This window comes from Protobothrops mucrosquamatus, unplaced genomic scaffold, assembly GCF_001527695.2.
Source record: "Protobothrops mucrosquamatus isolate PMUCROS unplaced genomic scaffold, P.Mucros_1.0 scaffold709, whole genome shotgun sequence".
Taxonomy (NCBI): Eukaryota; Metazoa; Chordata; class Lepidosauria; order Squamata; family Viperidae; genus Protobothrops; species Protobothrops mucrosquamatus.
In genome coordinates this window covers 23,555-43,293 of record NW_015386990.1, presented here as the reverse complement: position 1 = coordinate 43,293, position 19,739 = coordinate 23,555, and the positions used below count along the sequence as shown (strand labels likewise).

The following is a 19,739-nucleotide window of genomic DNA, read 5'->3' as shown; positions in this document are numbered from 1 at the left end:
CTCTAACCTAAATTCGCAATTAAACAACGCTCAAAAATGATGATAAAGAATGAACAAATAAATTAGACAAAAGAATACAAATCAGAGGAAAATGACTTAAATATGGAAGCTACAAATGAAGAGAACTACAACTTAATACAAACCAAAGAAAATCCGCAAAATTTTGCTACAACAAAGGAAATAAAAAAAATGTTTTACCTTCTAGGACTTCAAAACAAACTTGAGGACAAAAAAGAAGATTTAATAAAATGGATTAAGGAGCTGTCAGGAGAATCATTAAAGCGTGGGAGACAAAAAATGATTATTCTACTTAATTTGTCTTTTTTATCCCCAACAATATCTACAAAAATACAACTTGGCAAGCTAAACCTACTGATTTGGAAAGCAATCTGCAAAAAGAAGATTAGAATTAGATTTAAGAGATTTGATTCAACTTACCAGATGGAATACTATATGATTAAACACCTATTTGAATACTGTTAAAAATATAAAGTTTGGATATAAAGAGATCCTATAATAAGATTGCTAGATGGTGTACTATATGATTAAATATTTGTTTGAACATGGTTAAAAGAATAGACAAAGCTTGGACATAAAGGGGCCCTATAGTAAGAGGGATAAGATATATAAGTAGTATAATATGAAATGTAAAAATATTGAGACGGTGTATTTGAATGAAAAGTTTGGATAGTCAAAAGTAATGAATTTTGAGAAAATTATTGACTGATAAGAGTGGTTTCAATACTGGGGGGAAATTAAGCTTAAATAAGAATCTTGAAAGCAGGCTATATAATGACTTAATAAGATGACTTCTATAAATACAATTGAAACATAAGCTGATTAGAAAAAATGTTATATGTTGATGTTATTGTTATATATGTACAAATACTAGAAAAATGTTTATACCCAATTCTGTATGTATTGAAAGTATTAAGAATTATATTTGTTTAATGTAGACAAAAGGAGAATATTACTGGAAGAAGAGAGGAACAAGGAAATATATTATCAACTAACATATTGATCAATTATAGAAATTAATTATTATTGTTTTTAAATATATGAACACAGACAACACATTGTTCACTAAGCACTAAAGGCTGTTATTGTAAAAAATTAATAAAATATATTTAAAAAGAAGAAGAAGAAGAAAGAAAAACAGTTCAGCATCACTAATAAACACATCCAAGCATTGCTGGTGCCTCCGCCACCACAGACTCTAGTATCATTCCCCATCCCCCCGTAAGGATGCAGGTGGCCAGAGCCCAGTCAGCTTATGCTGCTAGCCAAAAGACTGCCTGTTTCCATAGAGGCACATGCATAGAGATGGAAACCTGAGACCAACATTTTGAAGCCAAAGTTTTTCCGAGCTACTAATTGTGCTGTATAGACATACTTAGTATTTTATACTGCAGATAACATATTTAGACAAGTGTCTATGGGAGAGAAGAATACACTTTTTGTAAAAGAGAAAACCTTGACCCTCTGGGCCTCAAGCTCCTGCATCAAACCCTGGGCAATAGTGACAACAGAAATCAAACCTGACCTCTTGGGAGTCCTGTGAGCAACAGTAAATTCCAGGTAAAAAGAAACAGAGACATCCAGATTACAACCCTCATATATTATTTAAAAGTGCAATATTCATGAGGGAGTCTATCTATCTATCTATCTATCTATCTATCTATCTATCTATCTATCTATCTGTTGTGTTTTCGGTTCGCTAACAATTGACGAAGACGCATGGTGAAAACAACAAGCTCTTTATTACTCACTCCTACAACCAAGCAAACAGCAAAAGGCACGCAGGCCTTTTATAGTGCCTGAAACCCGGACAGTGTGAACCAATAGGAATTGACCCTTTTCGCGCCTTGCGCATGCGCGCAAGGCTGGCGCCACTCTGTCTGGTCCCGGGCAGCTTTTGGATTGCCCGGGACCATTTGCAACAATTCTGAGCCTGCTTTCAGCTCTTGCAGGCTCAGGACACAACACTGTCTGTCTGTCTGTCTGTCTGTCTGTCTGTCTGTCTGTCTGTCTGTCTATCTATCTATCTATCACATTTCTGAACTTTCCATCTCCTCAAAGAGGGACTCTGAGCGGTATACAATAAAACATCAAAATATAAAACAGTATATAAAAATTAAAGTGTTAATTATTAAAAAATTAAAAAATTAATGAAGGCAAGAATAACTAAACCTTGTTAAAAATTAGTCGACAAAGGCAAAGGGAAGGCTCTCCTAGCACCAACCAACCCCCATGACTCCATGCTCATATTCTCCTTTCTATTCTATGCATGGAATTCATTATGAAAAGGATTCTACAGTAATTGCAATTCTCACATAGCATAATAGTGAGACTGGACATAGTTTGACTTCTGTATAGGAGCATTAAAATAAAACAATTTGATAGAGCCTTGCATGTGTACACACATGTTCATTTGAAGATACAGTGTGACGGCCACAAAACTGAGCCATTGCACAGGTTTTTTGGCACCTTATCTATTGTCTTTAATTCTATGGCACTGTGTGGTGGTTAATGTCTTACTGTTTATTTTCCAATGCACATCACATCATCTACCCTTATTTTCTATCTTCCAGTTCAAGGCATAGTGACTGATTACACCAGCACTGATCAGAACGTTCCCACCAGAATGGAGGGAACAAGATATGACAACATTTTGGGGATTTTTCCTTCTTCTTTGCAAGCAAAGACAATTTGCAAAATGTGAGCGGTCGGAATTTAACATGAAATTGTTCAACCAAATCTGCTGTCATTAAGATACGTAAACAGGTGTGTGAGAATGGAAGTGATGGAGAACCTGAGAATGCAATGTGGGGAAAGAACAAAATTTTGACACTTGCTAGAAATGGTTAAAAAGCTAAAGAAATAGCTGAAAATAAAACACATTTTACTGAATAGGGTTCTTTTTACACAGAACCAACTTTATTTCACTTGCTGCCTGACAAAAGAGCACCTAGTACTACAGGCCTATTACAATATTATAATAATTAGATTGTTTCTTATGTGTTTTAAAAAGACACGAGCTGTTTTGAAACAAAAATGTAGCAACCCTTTAAACTAGAGTATGCACATAATTATAATTAGTCTGATGATACTGCCACTTAGATGATAGATTTTTTTCCATTCTTCAACAAAATCAATTTTCAAACATCAGATAAATATTTTGCATTCCTTTTGTTCATAAAAACAACATCCAACTTAAGAAGTACTCAAGTTCTGAAATAAATTTAAATGGAACATATTGTTCCACTGCAAATTTCTCGTACAACATTCTGGATAAGTAAGCTGGCTTACATAAAAGTTATAAATGCAGCAGCCAAAGAATTTAAGGAAAGAAAGAAGCATCCAGTCCTACCATATTAGAGAAGATCATTTTTTCCCTTTAATTTGCCAACAGAAATGATAAGAATAGAAGAATAGAATAATAACTTTATTATCTCTTTGAATGTACACTAATTGGCATACATTAAAATGAAATTTCGTTGCATACAGCTCTCAAAGGGTCACCACCTCCAATATACACTACATAAATATGACAAAAATAAATAAATACAAAAGAAGTACCTTATCATACATCCTGTTGAGCAGCCTTGGCACAACAGGAAAGATGGTGGGACGCAGAGCTTTCATGTCATCGGACAGCAAGCGAATATCCCCTTGGAAAAAGCCAATTCGTCCCCCATGACAATACACTACAGACTGTAATAAGAAAGGCAAAGGAAACAAATTAATTCCTGTTTTTAGCCAATATGCCCCAATTGTGTGGCATTATAAAACCCATACAATACTCTTTAGGCATCTTTCTTATTAGTGGTACCGTAAAGTCACTGTTAAATAATATTTAATAGTGGCACTCCACAAGCAATTCCATCAACATATTGACCTACAACCAGCCTATGAACCCCTCAGAATCCAAATCAACCGCACAGCCAACTAGAGACAGCACCGACCTTCAACCAACCCATACAAGCCTTCCCCACCAGCAGTTCACCTCCCAGTGACCCTGACCTGAGGTAACCTCCCCATCACAAGACCCAGCACAAGACTCACTGATGACTCACACCTGACCCATCAAAAGACCCATGCAGACTCTCACTTGACACACCCACACCTGAAGCCTTTATAAACAGAAGAACATTGACATCTCCTAAACTCTGCTGAAGATGTTACCTAGCCTGGTAACAAAACATTCAGAAACCAACCCACAACCCACATTTAATAGTGAGGGTAATGGTTGGAGAATGAACCTTCACCCTCACTATTAAATAACTTCTCATATGAAGGTCCTATCCAATAGTCTTGTTTATGTCATGTGAATAACAGAACAAGTGTCTTGTGTTCTACCATTAGGGGGCAGATGATTCTATTAAAGAATCCAAAATCTGCTTCCTTGCACTACTGATTTACTTAGAAAGCCAGCAGTGATGGGTGATGGCTCTCCACTCTGTATTTTACATTCTCTGGGTAAAGAAATTCCATTAAAAAATTCAGCACTAGTTGTAGGACAAACAGCTAGCTATGACGTTTAGGAAATATAGTCTTTGGAAAAGAGGTAGTTTATTATAAGTTGTTAAATTGTAGGTTTGAATAATCACTTTATAAGAGCTGAGAATTAAAAGTATGCTTTTCCAAGTGAAGCAATAAAATATATTTTAAAACAACAACCCTTCTGGAGTAACTGAAATTTTAGGTTTAAAGCAGTCACTACAGGACTTGTATGTAATTTTTAACTATGGTTAAACTATGGAGAAAGAACTTAGTTCCTCTTTAAGTATTCTTCTTAGCTTCAAGGAAAAAAACGCAAACTTCAGCTTCTGTTTTAGATTAAGAGCACTAGCACTTAGACTTATATACCGCTTCACAGTGCTTTACAGTTCTCTTTAAGCAGTTTACAGAGTCAGCATATTGCCCAAACAATCTGAGTCTTCATTTTACCGACCTCAGAGGCATAGAAGGCTGAGTCAACTTTGAGTCAGTCATGTAAGTCCAATTCAGCATGTTTTTGCACCTTAAATTAAGGATAATTGTCACTATAATTACTAGAAAGGGCTTCAAGCCACAGTCTGTGGAGATGGTTTGTTTTAATGAGTTGAATAGGTAGGGCATGGGTGAAGCCAGGCACAGGTGAGTCATTCTTATGTCATGATTCAGTGTAGTGTTTTTCAGTCTTGGAACTTTAAAATATGTAGATTTCAACTCCCACAATTCCTGAGCCAGCATGCTGTTGACATCCACATATTTTAAATTTGCCAGGTTTGAAAAACACTGACGTAGTAGCATTGTTTATTTAATCCCTTTTTATTGTTCAGCAGGAAAAAATGTTGGCTTCCACTGACACTGAGGCCTTACCTGTACCATTCGCTCAAACATGTGTGCTAAAGGCAAATAGGAAATGTGTACATCCTCATATGTAGGAGACCACTGACTCTGGAAAAAAAAACACAACAGGGAGCCCCACAAGGCTTCATCAGTTTAAGCAGTTTCTTACCTGTATCACTCTTTCAAACATGTGAGCCAAAGGTAGGAACGAGATGAGTACATCGTCCTGTCTCGGAAAGATCACTTTCTGCAGATGAAGGGCATGGGAGACAGAAAGGAAAGAAACACTGACAGGAAGACACAACAAGAAAGTCATAAAACAATAAAAAGAAAAATGGCACCAAGAGGAGCAAAAGGGGGGGTGGAGATTATTACGTGAGAAAAGAGAACAGTGTTTGAAATAATGCGTTAGGCCACGACACCAATGGAGCTATGTTAGCAGGAGTGGTGAGTAACACAAGGATGTAATGCAGAGAGCTCTCTCCACTGTACAGGGCACCAAAGGTGTCCGTTCCTAATCACAACACCAAAATGACAAAGCGTGCATCGTATTATCTATCACTGACACAAATTCTGCCCTTTCATATTTGCATCATGACAATTACGCAATTGTGCAATTATGGAAGGAGTGGAGTTTGCATCATGGCACATATTTTATCCCTCTCCCTTCCCCAACCTTCTCCAGACACCTAAGCAAGACCTGTATGTTCTGAGACCAGTGCTATGAACATGCCCTCTATTCAAACATCTGTGATGCCAACTCAAAATGCCCTCCTCCCAAGAATGCTGCGTGGTTCACTTTGGATACTTTTGCTGCTTGGAGTTTTCCCCAAAGAAGTGCCTCCTTTTAACATTTTCAGCAAGATTGACCAATTACTATCGACATCCACATAAGTTAGGAACATATTTTAGATCAAGTCAAACCATTTAGCTAGCAGACTTTCTATTTGTAATGGAAAGACAGGATATTCATTTATTTATAGAAACATCCATCTATTTATTTAATGAAACATTATTATTAAAATAATAAGATCCCTTTTTGGTATAAGCCACCCAGGGTCGTTCTAGTAGTTAGAGGGCAGCATATAATGATAAATAATGAAATAAAATAAATAATGAAATAAAATGAAACAATAATAATAAACAAAAAAAAACCCAGCTAGCATTTGGATAATTACAACATGAGACTGCAAGACTGGTAGTTTTCCTTATCCTCCTATAGGAGGAAATCTGTGGCCCATAATAATTGTTTGATCCACAGGATCAGCTATAATCTACAGATCATGATTTGTATATAATAGACTGAACAGCTTATCAGTCACATATCAAGATAGGACTGAAAAGGGTTCCTATAAAATCCTGGATAATTGGAGCTAAGTAGTGGTTAGGATATTTGTAATATGCTGTGGTTGATTCTGGCTTAGTGTACTGGGTGAATCCATCCATAATACTGTAAGTTAGCAGAATGTCTCAACAAGGCCACTAAAGCTTGTTTAATAAAATATAGTTAATCTAGTTGATCCCAATTAGCATAAGGCAATCTCTGAGTCCTAAACAGAATATATCATGTGATGCTTTTATGAGGATAAGATACAATACAAAATTCATAGCCAAGTAAAATCTGTTTAGGTCAACTATTAAAGGGATAGGAATCCTTCCAAGTTTTTTTTAATATCATGTTATAAAATTAATCTTGCAACCTTGCTTTCTGGATGCCTGTTCATGCTTCCATGCTTTAAATTACACGGATTCTTTATTAACACCTTCTGTTTGTTGCTCTGTTCTTAAATCAATGGCATTGGAAATTACAGTCATGACTCACAAGTAGTCTCCTAAGACAGTTTCCTATCTTGTAGGTGTTTCTATTTCCAAAATTATATAGCTCATTTTACTGTCAGGTTTTAAAATAAATAGAGTATTCACCTCTGTCACTTTCAAAAAACCTGAAAAATCAGCCACCACATTTCCATGAGTCAGCATAGCACCTTTTGGGTTACCTGGAAAATGGAGGAAAAAGCATCTATCAAATAAATATTCTCATTTATCAGATAGGAAACATGGACAAAGAAGTCAGCACCACAGATTTATTTCAAAATCTGTTTCTTATTTGCTAATGAAATGATCTTTGACAGGATGTACATTGCCAGCCTTTAAATGCCTGCTTAGCGCTTACAGATTACGAAGTTTTCATTTATATAATATCAGTGAAGGCAAGATGGATCAATCAAACAATTCACCATATATACACAAAAGGCATTTTCAAGGACTCTACAAAATATTTCCTATGAACAATTATTGTTCTGGTGTTGCAATTTGGCTCCCATAGGCTTTCCCCTCACTGCACTAAATGTGAAGTCTTATCATCTACATTAGGAATAACAGCTCTCTCCCTGCCTCTCATTTAAGGGCAACATTTCCATTGCGATAATCTTTTGGAAAACATGCCCAATTTGGTGGAGGATGCTAAACAAGGAACTCCAGACAGGACCACCTGCCATCTCTCTGATGCTTGTTTTCTTCTTTTTGTCAATTCTCCTCTCATTCAGTATGAGGCTACCACAAGCTTTTAAAACCAAGCTGAGGATACATACTCCACTATAACCATATTTTAAGAATAACATATTTTAAATCACCTTGTTTGTATCAGAGCTATCTTTGAAATCAATCAGCTACTATCAGGGTTCAAATGTTGATTTGTATTAGAGCTTTGTATAGAATCTGGAACTTAATACAGTCTTTCTGCAACACTGTCAGGTCATCTCCTACAACTACAGCCAATTCTCCTAGTGCTATCTGATGGACAGCAATCAAGATATTTTCTTTCAAATATTTATAGGCTTGAAAGTATTAAGAAATTCATTAAATAAATGTAGTATTTGAGGATGGATGGAGATGGCAGGATTATTGCTCCCAACCGAGGACATCTTTTTCAAAAGGAGAGGTAATACAAAGTCCTTTAAAAATCCAAATATATGACATTTGGCTTTCGCTTGTTCCAATTTTATTTCCTAAAGATCTTTTCTTGGTGCATTTAACTTAAGATAAATTTGAACGAATGAGGTCAAGTTCCAAAACACTAATTGAAAAATAGATAAAAAGAATAATTTTCCAAATGTATACTTCATTAATAGAGCTGAGATTTAGAAAAGAAATAATGAAAATATCTGAATTACGTACATTCTAATATAGTGTGAGAAAAAGGCGTGAATAAGCATGATTTTTCATTTGTCAAATTAAATAAAGCAAATTGCAGTAATCAGAACTAGCATTATCAAAATCCAAGTAGCTAAAATTTAAGTATTTCTGGAAATATAATTTTCCAGAGGAAGAAATAATATCTTCAATACTCATGTATTTGACTCTCCATGGGATATTTAGATACCCTGCTACTCTCAAACTGATTGGAAATTGCAGTTGCTATACATATAGCTCCAAGTAAAAAAAATGAGATGCACAAATAAAAGATCAAGACGGGAAATATTTAGTAAAGGAGTGATTTAGTTACTCTAGGCAGAGTTCACAAATCTTTGAATATAAGATTTAAATTCTAATATCCACTGGAGCTGAATGGGCCAAACGAATCATTCCATCCTTGAATTTAACCAGAGTTATTTACCAGTATAAATGTTTTAACTTTTCAAAATATACTTCATCAGTCAGGGTGATAAGCACTTTACATACATACATACATACATACTTACATACATACATACATACGTATTTATATTTATGTATATATTTATTTATGCTTTTGCATTTTCCCACCAAAATATTATAAACTATGTAAAAATAATCAGAATTGAAATGTACACTTTTCTATTTACAAACATTTAAAATGGGTCTTAAAAAGTTATACTATAAACTATACTTATATTAAATTTCATCAGCATTAAAGTGATAAATTTTACCTGTGGTACCACTAGTAAAGCAGACAATTGATAGATCTTCTGGGTGAGGAGGCTAAAAAAAAACAACCATAAGAATAAGAAATACAGTTTCTTGCATCAGATTTATCAATTTCAAAAACAGAGAAATAATATTATCATTTTTAATGCAATCATTTCCGTAAGATGTTGCTTACTTTCTTTCCCCCCCAAAATCTGGTTCAAAATAACAACGGCCCTATTTAGCGAACTACAGAGGTACCTCAGTATGTATCATTAATTGGTTCCAGGAGGCACAAAGAGTTCCAAAAGGATGAGTACCAAACAATTTTTTTCCATAAGGAATAATGTAGTGAGTCACAAGGCAGCCAACATCGACAAGTTCTAGCTTGTGTGTTGAATACCAAAATACCAAAATTTCCATGTCAAATGAGTACCACATTTGATGAGTTTCAAAGCAACTGAGAACCAAGGTACCACTGTAATGATGGCACTGAGAAAATAAATTTATAACTGATCCTTGCACTTACAACTGTTGCAGGGTTTCCACGGACATGTGATTGAGATTTAAGCACTTCACAATGAGATCCTAAGTTCATCACGTTCTCTCTCTCTCCCTCTCCCTCTCTCTCTCTCTCAACTTGTACTGCCAAATAACTCTTGAGTGCTTGGGACTTACAAAGAGGAAAATGAAGGCCGCAGACATCCCATCAACTATCATCTCCACTCCAGTAATGTACAAAGTATCCAACAATGAGTTTTTGGAGCTTTCACATCATAGCTTGGGCAAAGTTATCATTACACAATTCTCATATGCTCAGAACCACAGCATTTTTCTCAGGATCCTCATATTAGTTGTGAAGGCATACAAACATAAACTATTAAGAGTCGCACAAAACCGGAATCTTCTTCTGCACAGAAAATTCTCTCATGGGACATTCACACTATGAGAAGAAACCCAGCTTCTGCTCAGTAACATCCTCCCATGGCAGTAGAAAATAGCATGAAATAATTATTTCTTTTGTATTTTAGTCTGGAATATGCCAAATACCTCACAAGATACAGGAATTCTCTGGATGTAAGTATTTTTATGCACTGGGCAACTCTGGTACCTCTTTTCTGAATGAACAGCCATTTTTTTAAAATGCTATATTTTCCTGAAGTGCTATTTATAAGTTGCTTATTGAAAAATTAACAAAAACATCTGTACCATTTCCCACTAAGAGAAATGCAATGTGAACAAGCATCCAGTGTGATCTTCTGCGATTTTCATTCTTTCCTTGAACAGTTAATGGTGGATTTACTATAGTTGTTTACAATAAATACTAAAGATAGAAAAGGATGGGTTATACTCACTACAGGAGCATGCCAGCATTCCCGACCACAATTCTGAAGAATACAAGAAAATAATAATAATTCATATTTGTAATAATATGTGAACAGTTCTCTAGCCTGACTTATCTTTCCTATTGCTGTTTACTTCTTTAAACTTACATCATGCTGTGATACATTGGAAAGATAGGACTAATAAAGAAATTTCACACTATCAAATTTAAAAGATTTTTGAACATTATTATTATTGAACTACTTTGGCGTAGTGATTAAGGCATCAGGATAGAAACCAGGAAACTGTGATTTCTAGTCTTGCCTTAGGTATAAAGCCAGCTAAGTGGCCTTGGACCAGTCCCTCTCACTCAGCCCTAGGAATCACTCAAAGGCAAACCACTTCTGAAAAACCATTCCAAGGAAATGCAGGGACTTGTCCATACAGTCACTAAGAATTAACACTGACTCAAAATGAAATTGTAATATTTATTAACTATGACTTGTCTTTGGTTTTTAAAAATCGTCTTTCTTCAGCATATTACAAAATACTACATTTATTCTCACCCCTTGAAATAGTTTTTCATTTCACAAAAGTACAACGTAAGATCAAATAAAGCACTGGAAAAGAACCGCACCTCTACTTCCAACATTGCCTGGATTTGGACTCCACATCTTTGTCCTCTTTCTTTAAGATCCTTTTCAAAGGGGTCCATCAAGATAATTGATTTCAAGCCTGGTGTTTGTTTTTTCTCTACATGTTCTAGCAGGACTCTGGCTTTTTCAGGTTTATCACAAACTACTATAGAAATATCAGCTAATAAAATAAATCAAATGATACAGATAATTATACTGAAATATCATTGCATTTTTATTTACAGATCACAAGCCATCTAAATTATGAAATTTATTCAAAGAAGAATATGTATCGATTCCTGAAAATTCCAACCCTCTAATAGCCAACCACTGCAAATGTATTCTTATTTCCATTGTGTATACAGAGGTACAGAATTTTTTATTCCGAATCAATATCTTCCCAATTTTCCAGCCCTAGTTCTCCCTCTTGTCTGGATTATTCTAGTTTTAAAATAGTAAAATTTAGAAGAGACTTAGACTAAGGAATTGACTAACCTGAATTTTTAAGCTGTAATCAAAATGAGCTTCAAAACTCAAACTAAATTAAAACCAGTTCAAAACTGTTCCATTCCAAAATACTAATTCATAGCTTAAATAATTTTTATATTTTAAAGTCAGAAGAGAAATGGGAAGTATTTCTGGTATCATATAATTTGTGAATGGTTACAGGAATTATATTTTAAACCATAAGATATTTATCCCTAGATTGTCAATCAGACTTTTTTAACCTGGCCTCTCCAAGTGATTAGTAAACTTCAAAAGCTCAAAATATAGAAATTTTAAACAGTTAATTCCCATATTGGAAATCTCATCTGAATTTTAAGATCTAATAGTTGGACCTTGATTCTCTGCTAAAATTCTAATTACATAAGCAACTTTGATTCAAAAGCAAAATATTTTGAGTAAAATATTATTTCTAGATTTTAGAATGAGGACCTTTTAAGTGAAGAAACAGAGAAAGAAAGCTACATGGTTTTCTAGGATCCATGTGGTCCATGTGATCCTGCAGATATTAAATGCAGAGATGTAGTAAAATGACAAATTGTAAAAATCCAATTAATTGAATGTTATTCCTGTATGATCTTGATCCTTCTTCTAACGTCTCATTGAGAAATCAACTTTAAAGGGACTTTTGCTACTGAAATACATCTTTTGAACAACCAGACCCCTGCTTAAAATACCAAAAAGTGTATTTGAAGAATTGCTCAAACAAATCTCCTCTCTTTACCTGTATTAATAATATAACGAATGGATCCGGGGCCTAATGTATCATACAGGGGAACCACAACCATGGAATAGGTATAGCAAGCCAGCTCAGAAATGATCCACTGGAAGAAGATGATAAAAGATATAAATAGAAAAAAATGTGAATATAATGAGAGTCTGGAAATAAGATTCTATTTCTTGCAGTCTCACCTCTGGACAGTTTTGTGCAAAGACCCCAATAAATTGGTTTGGTGATGATTTGCATCCCTTTTGGAGTAAGCCTGATCCCAATGCTTCTGCTCTTTCAGCAACCTGAAAGTGGAAATTAAGCACTTTAAAATGCCAGGTGAAATTCAGTGAGACATTTCCACAAGCAATTTTTCAACTTACCTCAAAATTGAGAATTGTACTACCAATTAATTTAGTTGTTGTCTCACCTCAAGACGGTTCCAGGTTTACTAATTGTTTAAGAGAGCCTTTGCCCCACTCATTTCCAGTTACTTCATTTCCAGGTGATTCAGAAATGGACTATATAACAGTACAGGTACTCTGCGACTTACAATCACAACAGAGCCCAAAATTTCTATTGTTAAGTGAATTTGTTAAGTAATTTTGCCCCATTTTACGACTTTTTTTTGCCACCGTTCTTAAGTGAATCACTGCAGTTGTTAATTTAGTAACAAGGTTGTTAAGTGAATCTGTCTTCCCCATAAACTTTGCTTATCAGACGGTCGCAAAAGACAATCACATGGCCCCAGGACACTGCAGCCGCCATAAATATAAGTCAGTTGCCAACCGTCTGAATTTTGATTACCTGACAATGGGGATGCTGCAATGGTTGTGTGAAAAACTGTTATAAATCCCTTTTTTCAGTGCTGTTGTAACTTCAAATGTTGATTAAATGAACTGTTATAAGTCGAGGACTACCGTGTTTTCCCTAAAATAAGACCAGGTCTTATATTAATTTTTGCTCCAAAAGACGCATTAGGTCTTATTTTCCAGTTAGGTATTATTTTCGAGGAAATACGGTACTAAATGCATCCATCTGACTGACGATCTTAACTGGGGCTTATTTTTGGAGTGGGGCTTATATTAATGAGCATCCTGAAAAAATCATGCTATGACTTATTTTCTGGTTGGGTCTTATTTTCAGAGAAACACGGTACTACCTGTTTGCCATTATTGCAGGCATAGTCCACTTGAAAAGGTGCTTCTTACAAACTAAACAATAGAGGAGGATTATTGCATATTCTATACAGTAGAGTTTGGGTATCCTGGGAGTGGGGAAGGCACATCAGCAGCCCCTATAACAATGTTGGCAAACCTTTTAGAGACCAAGTGCCCAAAAACCGCCCTGCCAGCACTGCCCTATAATATTCTGTTCTGTTAGTATAATCATCTCTAACCAGGTAATTATCTTAGCTATCCAGATCAGGGTGCAGTAGAAAAAATATTTCAGATTACAGTTCCATTTTTACTGTTGTTCAATTAAGAGAAAAAGTAATAATATCAATCTTACCTCTTTATAGGATAACCATTGATAAGGCTGATTAGGTTTCCTAAATCCTAAGCAGGGACCATTTTCTACAGAAAAAAAAACCCCGAAATCAGGAATAGTATGTGTGATAAGCCATTTTCAAAGCTGCTTAATAATGCATTTCCTGATGGCCTACGTATATCTCAGCAGGTTAGCATATTTAAAAATAAACCAGTGCTATTATTGACAATGTGCCGTATCAGCCATTCAAGAATTTATATCAGGGATCATAAAACACAAAACACAGTTATCTTCATAAATGGGATTTCATTTTTTTAAATAATTCCAGCAATGACAATTTTATTTTTGATGTAAGACCCTGACATGAAGCACACATGCTCTCTTAACATTTATCTTTTCTCTATAATACTACAATGAGCTAATCAAAATTGGCTTCCATTCCAAATATCCCATTGGTTTGGTGTGTCCTATAACATAAGCAATATTCACGAAAGCCATGGTGAAGCTGCTTTATGTCAGAAGGAGTGGTAAGGACTCTTACTAGTAATAAATTTTATTAAAAGGCACAAGCTTTTGTCGGTGACATCTCATTCATCAGACATATGAAATTAGTTGGAAAACGTGCTATCAGACCCCATGGAGTCACACAACTCTCCTCCTACAAAGTGTTAAAGTGTAATTGTTATTTATTAATTTGATTTACAGATGATGGGTACGTAAGCTGTTCAGAATCATCAATTTTTAGTATTATAGTAGCCCAGAATAAATAATCAACATTTCCCTCTATTGTGGGCTTTCTATCTGATCATAAATTACCCCAACAGTAGATCAAAAATTCTGTAAATAAGCTAAAATAACCACTCAATTATGAAAGATTCCAAGAGAACTTTTGTGACCCTACAATTTATGGGGACTGAAAAAAATAAGAGTGACTTGTTTCCTAATTGTGATTAAAAATGTGTACTCAATATTTATGCTATTACAGCAGTAAAATCTCGTGTTTATTGAAGGTAACTATTAACCCTTCTAAACTAAGATTAGCCCCTGTAACTGTCCCTATGGTAAGTTCAAGAACACTCAACAACAAAGTTTAACTGCCCCCAAGAATGAATTTTCATTTAAATACAGTTTCTTCATCTAAGTACCTACATCTGTCCTCTGTAGAAGTTGGAGTTTCATACAGAGCTGTAACAATATTATTGCTTAAAATAAATTCAGTATGATCAAAGAATGTCTTTCAAAAACTTACCAGATATATTAAAACCCCTTCTAAAAACTTCATACATGGTCCTTGCATCATCATAGTAATGAGTTAGCAAATGTGTCCTGTCACCAATTACAGATCTCCGTGCACCATTCCAGCCCTACAATGAAATATAGGTAAGTGCAGATCAAGAATCTATCAAGGGGAAACAATACAGATAGTCCTTGACTTACAACAGTTCATTTAGTGACCGTTCAGAGTTACAACGTCACTGAAAAAGGTGACTTACGGCCATTGCAGCATCCCCATGGCCATGGCATTTACATTCGGATGCCTGAGAACTGGTTCATATTTATAATGGTTGCACTATCCTGAGGTCATGTGATCCCCTTTTGCAACTTAATGACAAGCAAAGTCAATGGGGAAGCCAGATTCACTTAACAACCACGTTACTAACGTAAGAACTGCAGTGATTCACTTAACAAATGTGGCAAGAATAGTCGTAAAATAGGGCAAAACCTTTTAACAAATTTCTCACTTAGCAACATAAATTTTGGGCTCAATTGTGGTCATAAGTCGAGGACTATCTGTGTACATACAGGTGCATTGTATCTATAGCTAGATCCTGATTCCAGTTTCTGGAAGTTTACAGAAGCCATTAAAATTGTATTGTGAAATAACAGAACTTTGCTTAACGTTTTTCAGTCCCCAGACAAACTAAAAACTACATACAAGGTTGCTCAGATTCACCATTAGTAATTCTGAGCTTCCCTGCCTCTTAAATGTCTCTCCTGGTGTCAAAATGTAGGTTGCAAGCAACTCAAAGTACAACACTTTGTATTTCGCAGTACAGTACATTATTCTGTAAAACTTGAGTGAGGAAACACATCAATAGTATCTTATTAATTATTAGGTTTGGTATTAGAATATGTGCACAATTCTTTTGTTTTAACTGCTGGGAACGCACTGCTAAAATGCTTATGTCAAGCAGATCTGTAAATATTTTTCCTTACTGTGCCTCAGGCAAGCTCACAAAGTACAAAGATAAAGTGAATTCTCCATCCATCTCTGCGTGGGCACATATGTATGAATTGGAATATACATATTTACAAACATCTACACCAGGGAAATAGTCCCCCCAAAATGTTGGTTGACACTGTAGGCTTATCTTTAATTTATAAAATATGGAAGCCATTACATTTATCCATAATAATAGAATAAATAACTAAGTTTTAAAAAACTATTCTGTTTAAATATTCAGTTTTACATACAGAGATTATGTAGCTCAGGAGGGGAAAAAGTAACCAGGTTGAAGCATAGACCAATCTCCGTTTTGATGCCCAAAAGATTCTTTCTCTCAAAATAATCCATCCTTGGAACACTCCATGTCTACACCCTGGGCTTAAAGAATAAGCATTGTGGGATGGACAGTCACAGAAAAGGAACTATTCAGCCAAGGAATTCCTCAATCAATCAATAACTGAAGGGTATCTCCAGAACAACTCATATTTTCATAAGGTGGAATTCAAATACTATTAAGAAACTTAAATTCAAATATGACTTAATAAATAGAATATGGTTGCAAATATTGAACATGCAAAAATAATAATAATAAGGAATGCAAAAGAATTTCAGTCATGTCACGTGACATCGCACGATGTATTGGAGCTTTTTCCCCATTGCCGGCAATGGGGTGGGCGCGGTTTCGTCGTGATGCATCTGGCCTGCGGGCTGACAGTTTGACACCCTTGTTCTAGACAAAACCTCTATGGTCCAGCATTTTTTTTTTCAAAAAGGCCAATCAATTTATATGACTGTTAAAGAGTGTACAAAATGTGAAGCTTTTCAAACTGGAAATGCCTTTTTTGAATTTGAATCAGTTGATTTGTGTTGAAAACAATGTCAATCTTAAAACACTACCAGAAGGCCATCTTGAATGCAAATGAACAGTTTAGAACTCAAAATAATTCCTTCAAAATCACTGAATTTGGGTCATTTCAAATTTAAACCATTCAAATTTGAAATATTTTGCACGTCACTACTAGTGGTACTAAATAAAGAAGATGCCTTCATAATTTATAATTAAAATATAAAAATATATGTTCTATAGTGCAATGCCATAGTTAAGAACTGAGGACAGAAAAACCTGGGTTCAAACTGCCACTCAAACACAAAGCTCTCTAGGTGAATGTAGCCAGTTACTCTCAGCCCAGCCAATCTCTCAGTGTAGGAATAAAATGAGGGGAGATATAATAAGCTCCAGGAATTTAAGTTAAGCTGCCATGAATTCCTGGAGGAAAAGTAGAAAGCAATAAATATTAATTTGATTGCTGAGATGAAAAATGGTATAGTATTAAATTGGTTGTTGTTATTGTTTTAAATCTTGGTTCTTTTTTGCTGAATTGTCCTTTCTAGTTGAACCATCTCCAGCTTACTGAATGCTTAATGTTTTTCCTCAAGAAAAATGCCAGATATATCCTGGATTAAACAACTCAATTAATTCAGCAATAGCTCCACAAACCACAAACCACAATTACTTCAAACATCTAAGATGTCATGCTCAAACATGGGCTTGGAACATCTCAAAATAACATTTTTGAATAACCATGTTAACCGTCCCAAGCACAATCAAATAATGTATGTGTATCATTTCCATAGGAAATGAAATACATTTTAAATAAGGCAATAATGAAGATTCACAGATACTATAAAAGAAATCTCAATAGCTTAATTAGTTTGTTTTGTCTGTGCTTTTACAAATATATCTCCAAGGATTACACAGCATATTTCAAACAAATAAACAAACAAAAAAACCCTTAAGAGAATTGATTACATCATCCATGTTATTCAGGAAACGTACCCAGTAAAATATCATTTTTCAAAGAATATCTTTAAGATATTCTTTTCCTGAATCAGATTTCACTTTAGCACATTCTGCCATAATTAACCTGTTTATTAATCAACACCAAACTAATTAAATGCTGAAGTATTATTTGGCTTACCATATTCACTAATATGATTTCTTTTAATAAGCAAATAATAAAGGACATAACCATTCTGCCTTAATTCATACACTTCCACAGAGCTAACCTCAAGTTTTTCCTCTTGAAAATCTTGGCTAAGACAATATTTACTAAGAATCAAGTCATCTATTAAAAAGACTAATACATCATCACACAAAGAATACATCCTATAAAATGCATACTATGCATCACTTGCAGACTCTTTTCATGTACCTAAATATAAATTCACATTTTGTAGAATAGCATGTCTCTCACAACTAAGGTCCAGAAAAGCCTCTCTGGGTCAGCCATTGTACTAATTATTAAATGGACAGGCTAGAATATTTACAAATCTACTTATGGATTTTGTCAAAAGATCAATTTAATAAAAGGAACAGCAACTGCTAATAAAAACACTGCTGAGAAAGGCATGCCATAAAATTCTATCAAGATAATCCTCACCTCAATTTCTTCTGATTGCATTAAAAGATCACATGGTGGTTTTACCGCTTTGGGACGGTTGACAAGCCAATATGCAATGATAGCTGCAAAGGCACCAATTCCCACCAAAGTAGAAGCTGGTAGGCTTCGGAAAAACTGGCTGAAGTCTTCAAATTCTGGAAGGCGTAAATTCCTTAGAATCTCTTGTGCTTGCATCTTTTCAAAGACTGAAATGACCACCTCTGCAGAATCCAGAGAAGAAATAATGAAATTAAGTTGACAAGGTCTAAAAATTGCAGACCAGAGAAAGAACTACTCCATTAGGTTGAAGGCCAAAATTCAACTTACAATCTCAGCACAAAAAATCACAGTGCAATTGTTAAAATGTTCCCAGGCTTAAATAAGTTAAAAAGAAACTAAGGGGCTGACCTAAACATTACTTTTAAAATGGATTGATGGTATTCAGTCTTAGTGATCACATAGATTTTCTCCAGGAACTTTCAAAATAGAGCTACAACTTTCTATTCTGATATTATTGGTCCTTTCAAACACTTCTAATGAGGTTTGAAGCCATTGAACCTTCCTTCCTTCCTTCCACATTTATACTACCAAATTTGGGGCAAATTGTAATGATTTATAATATGCATAACTATAAAACAGATATATTATTACAATTGCCAATCAATAAAAGCAATGAAATAAAATCACATGCGCCAGTAAAACCACATGCACCAGTATAATCAATCATGGCAATACAGTACTTTACTTCAAAAGCCCGGTGGAATAGTCCTATCTTGGCAGCCCAAAAAGCAATGGAAAAATATTGTCTAAAGCACGGGTGTCAAACTTGCCATGTCACATGGCGTGTCGTGACGTATCATGACTTTTCTCGCATTGCTGGAGCTGGGGTGGGTGTGGCCTCCGCATGATGCAACCGGCCCGCGGGCCGGCAGTTTGACACTCCCGGTCTAAAGGTTCCCACAGTTCTCATTTCTCATATACCAAGCATCTCTAACAAAAATGTGCACACAGGATGGGTTAATTCTACCCTGAGGAAGTGTCCTGGACAAACCAGAGAACTAAGAAATCCCTGGGAGGTAATGCAGTGGCCAGAGTAAGGGTCACAAGGTTGAAGTGGTCCTGACATATTAGCATGTGGGCTTCTGCCATTTGAAACAATTGTATTTTCTGTGTTATGTAAAGCACATTGC

The 19,739-nt window shown here is 35.2% G+C and overlaps 1 protein-coding gene across 4 annotated transcripts in view; it reads right to left on the bottom strand.

Moving 5' to 3' along the window:
• Positions 1-18,768, bottom strand: part of ACSL6 (acyl-CoA synthetase long chain family member 6) — a 32,144-nt gene extending 13,376 nt beyond the window's left edge. Inside the window, exons 1-11 of one of the 4 annotated variants that reach the window (XM_015818260.1) lie at positions 18,550-18,768; positions 15,131-15,245; positions 13,903-13,967; positions 12,594-12,695; positions 12,406-12,505; positions 11,180-11,358; positions 10,575-10,607; positions 9,243-9,294; positions 7,258-7,331; positions 5,504-5,581; positions 3,580-3,714 (exon numbers count right to left, since the gene is read on the bottom strand). In XM_015818260.1, coding sequence (XP_015673746.1) covers positions 3,580-3,714; positions 5,504-5,581; positions 7,258-7,331; positions 9,243-9,294; positions 10,575-10,607; positions 11,180-11,358; positions 12,406-12,505; positions 12,594-12,695; positions 13,903-13,967; positions 15,131-15,245; positions 18,550-18,744 — 1,128 coding nt within the window. In that variant the 5' untranslated portion in view covers positions 18,745-18,768. Of the gene's footprint in view, positions 1-3,579; positions 3,715-4,680; positions 4,682-5,364; positions 5,443-5,503; positions 5,582-7,257; positions 7,332-9,242; positions 9,295-10,574; positions 10,608-11,179; positions 11,359-12,405; positions 12,506-12,593; positions 12,696-13,902; positions 13,968-15,130; positions 15,246-18,549 lie in introns of all 4 variants that reach the window. The other 3 variants (XM_015818261.1, XM_015818262.1, XM_015818259.1) reach the window with 3 other exon arrangements.
• Between the last annotated feature and the right edge of the window lie 971 nt (positions 18,769-19,739).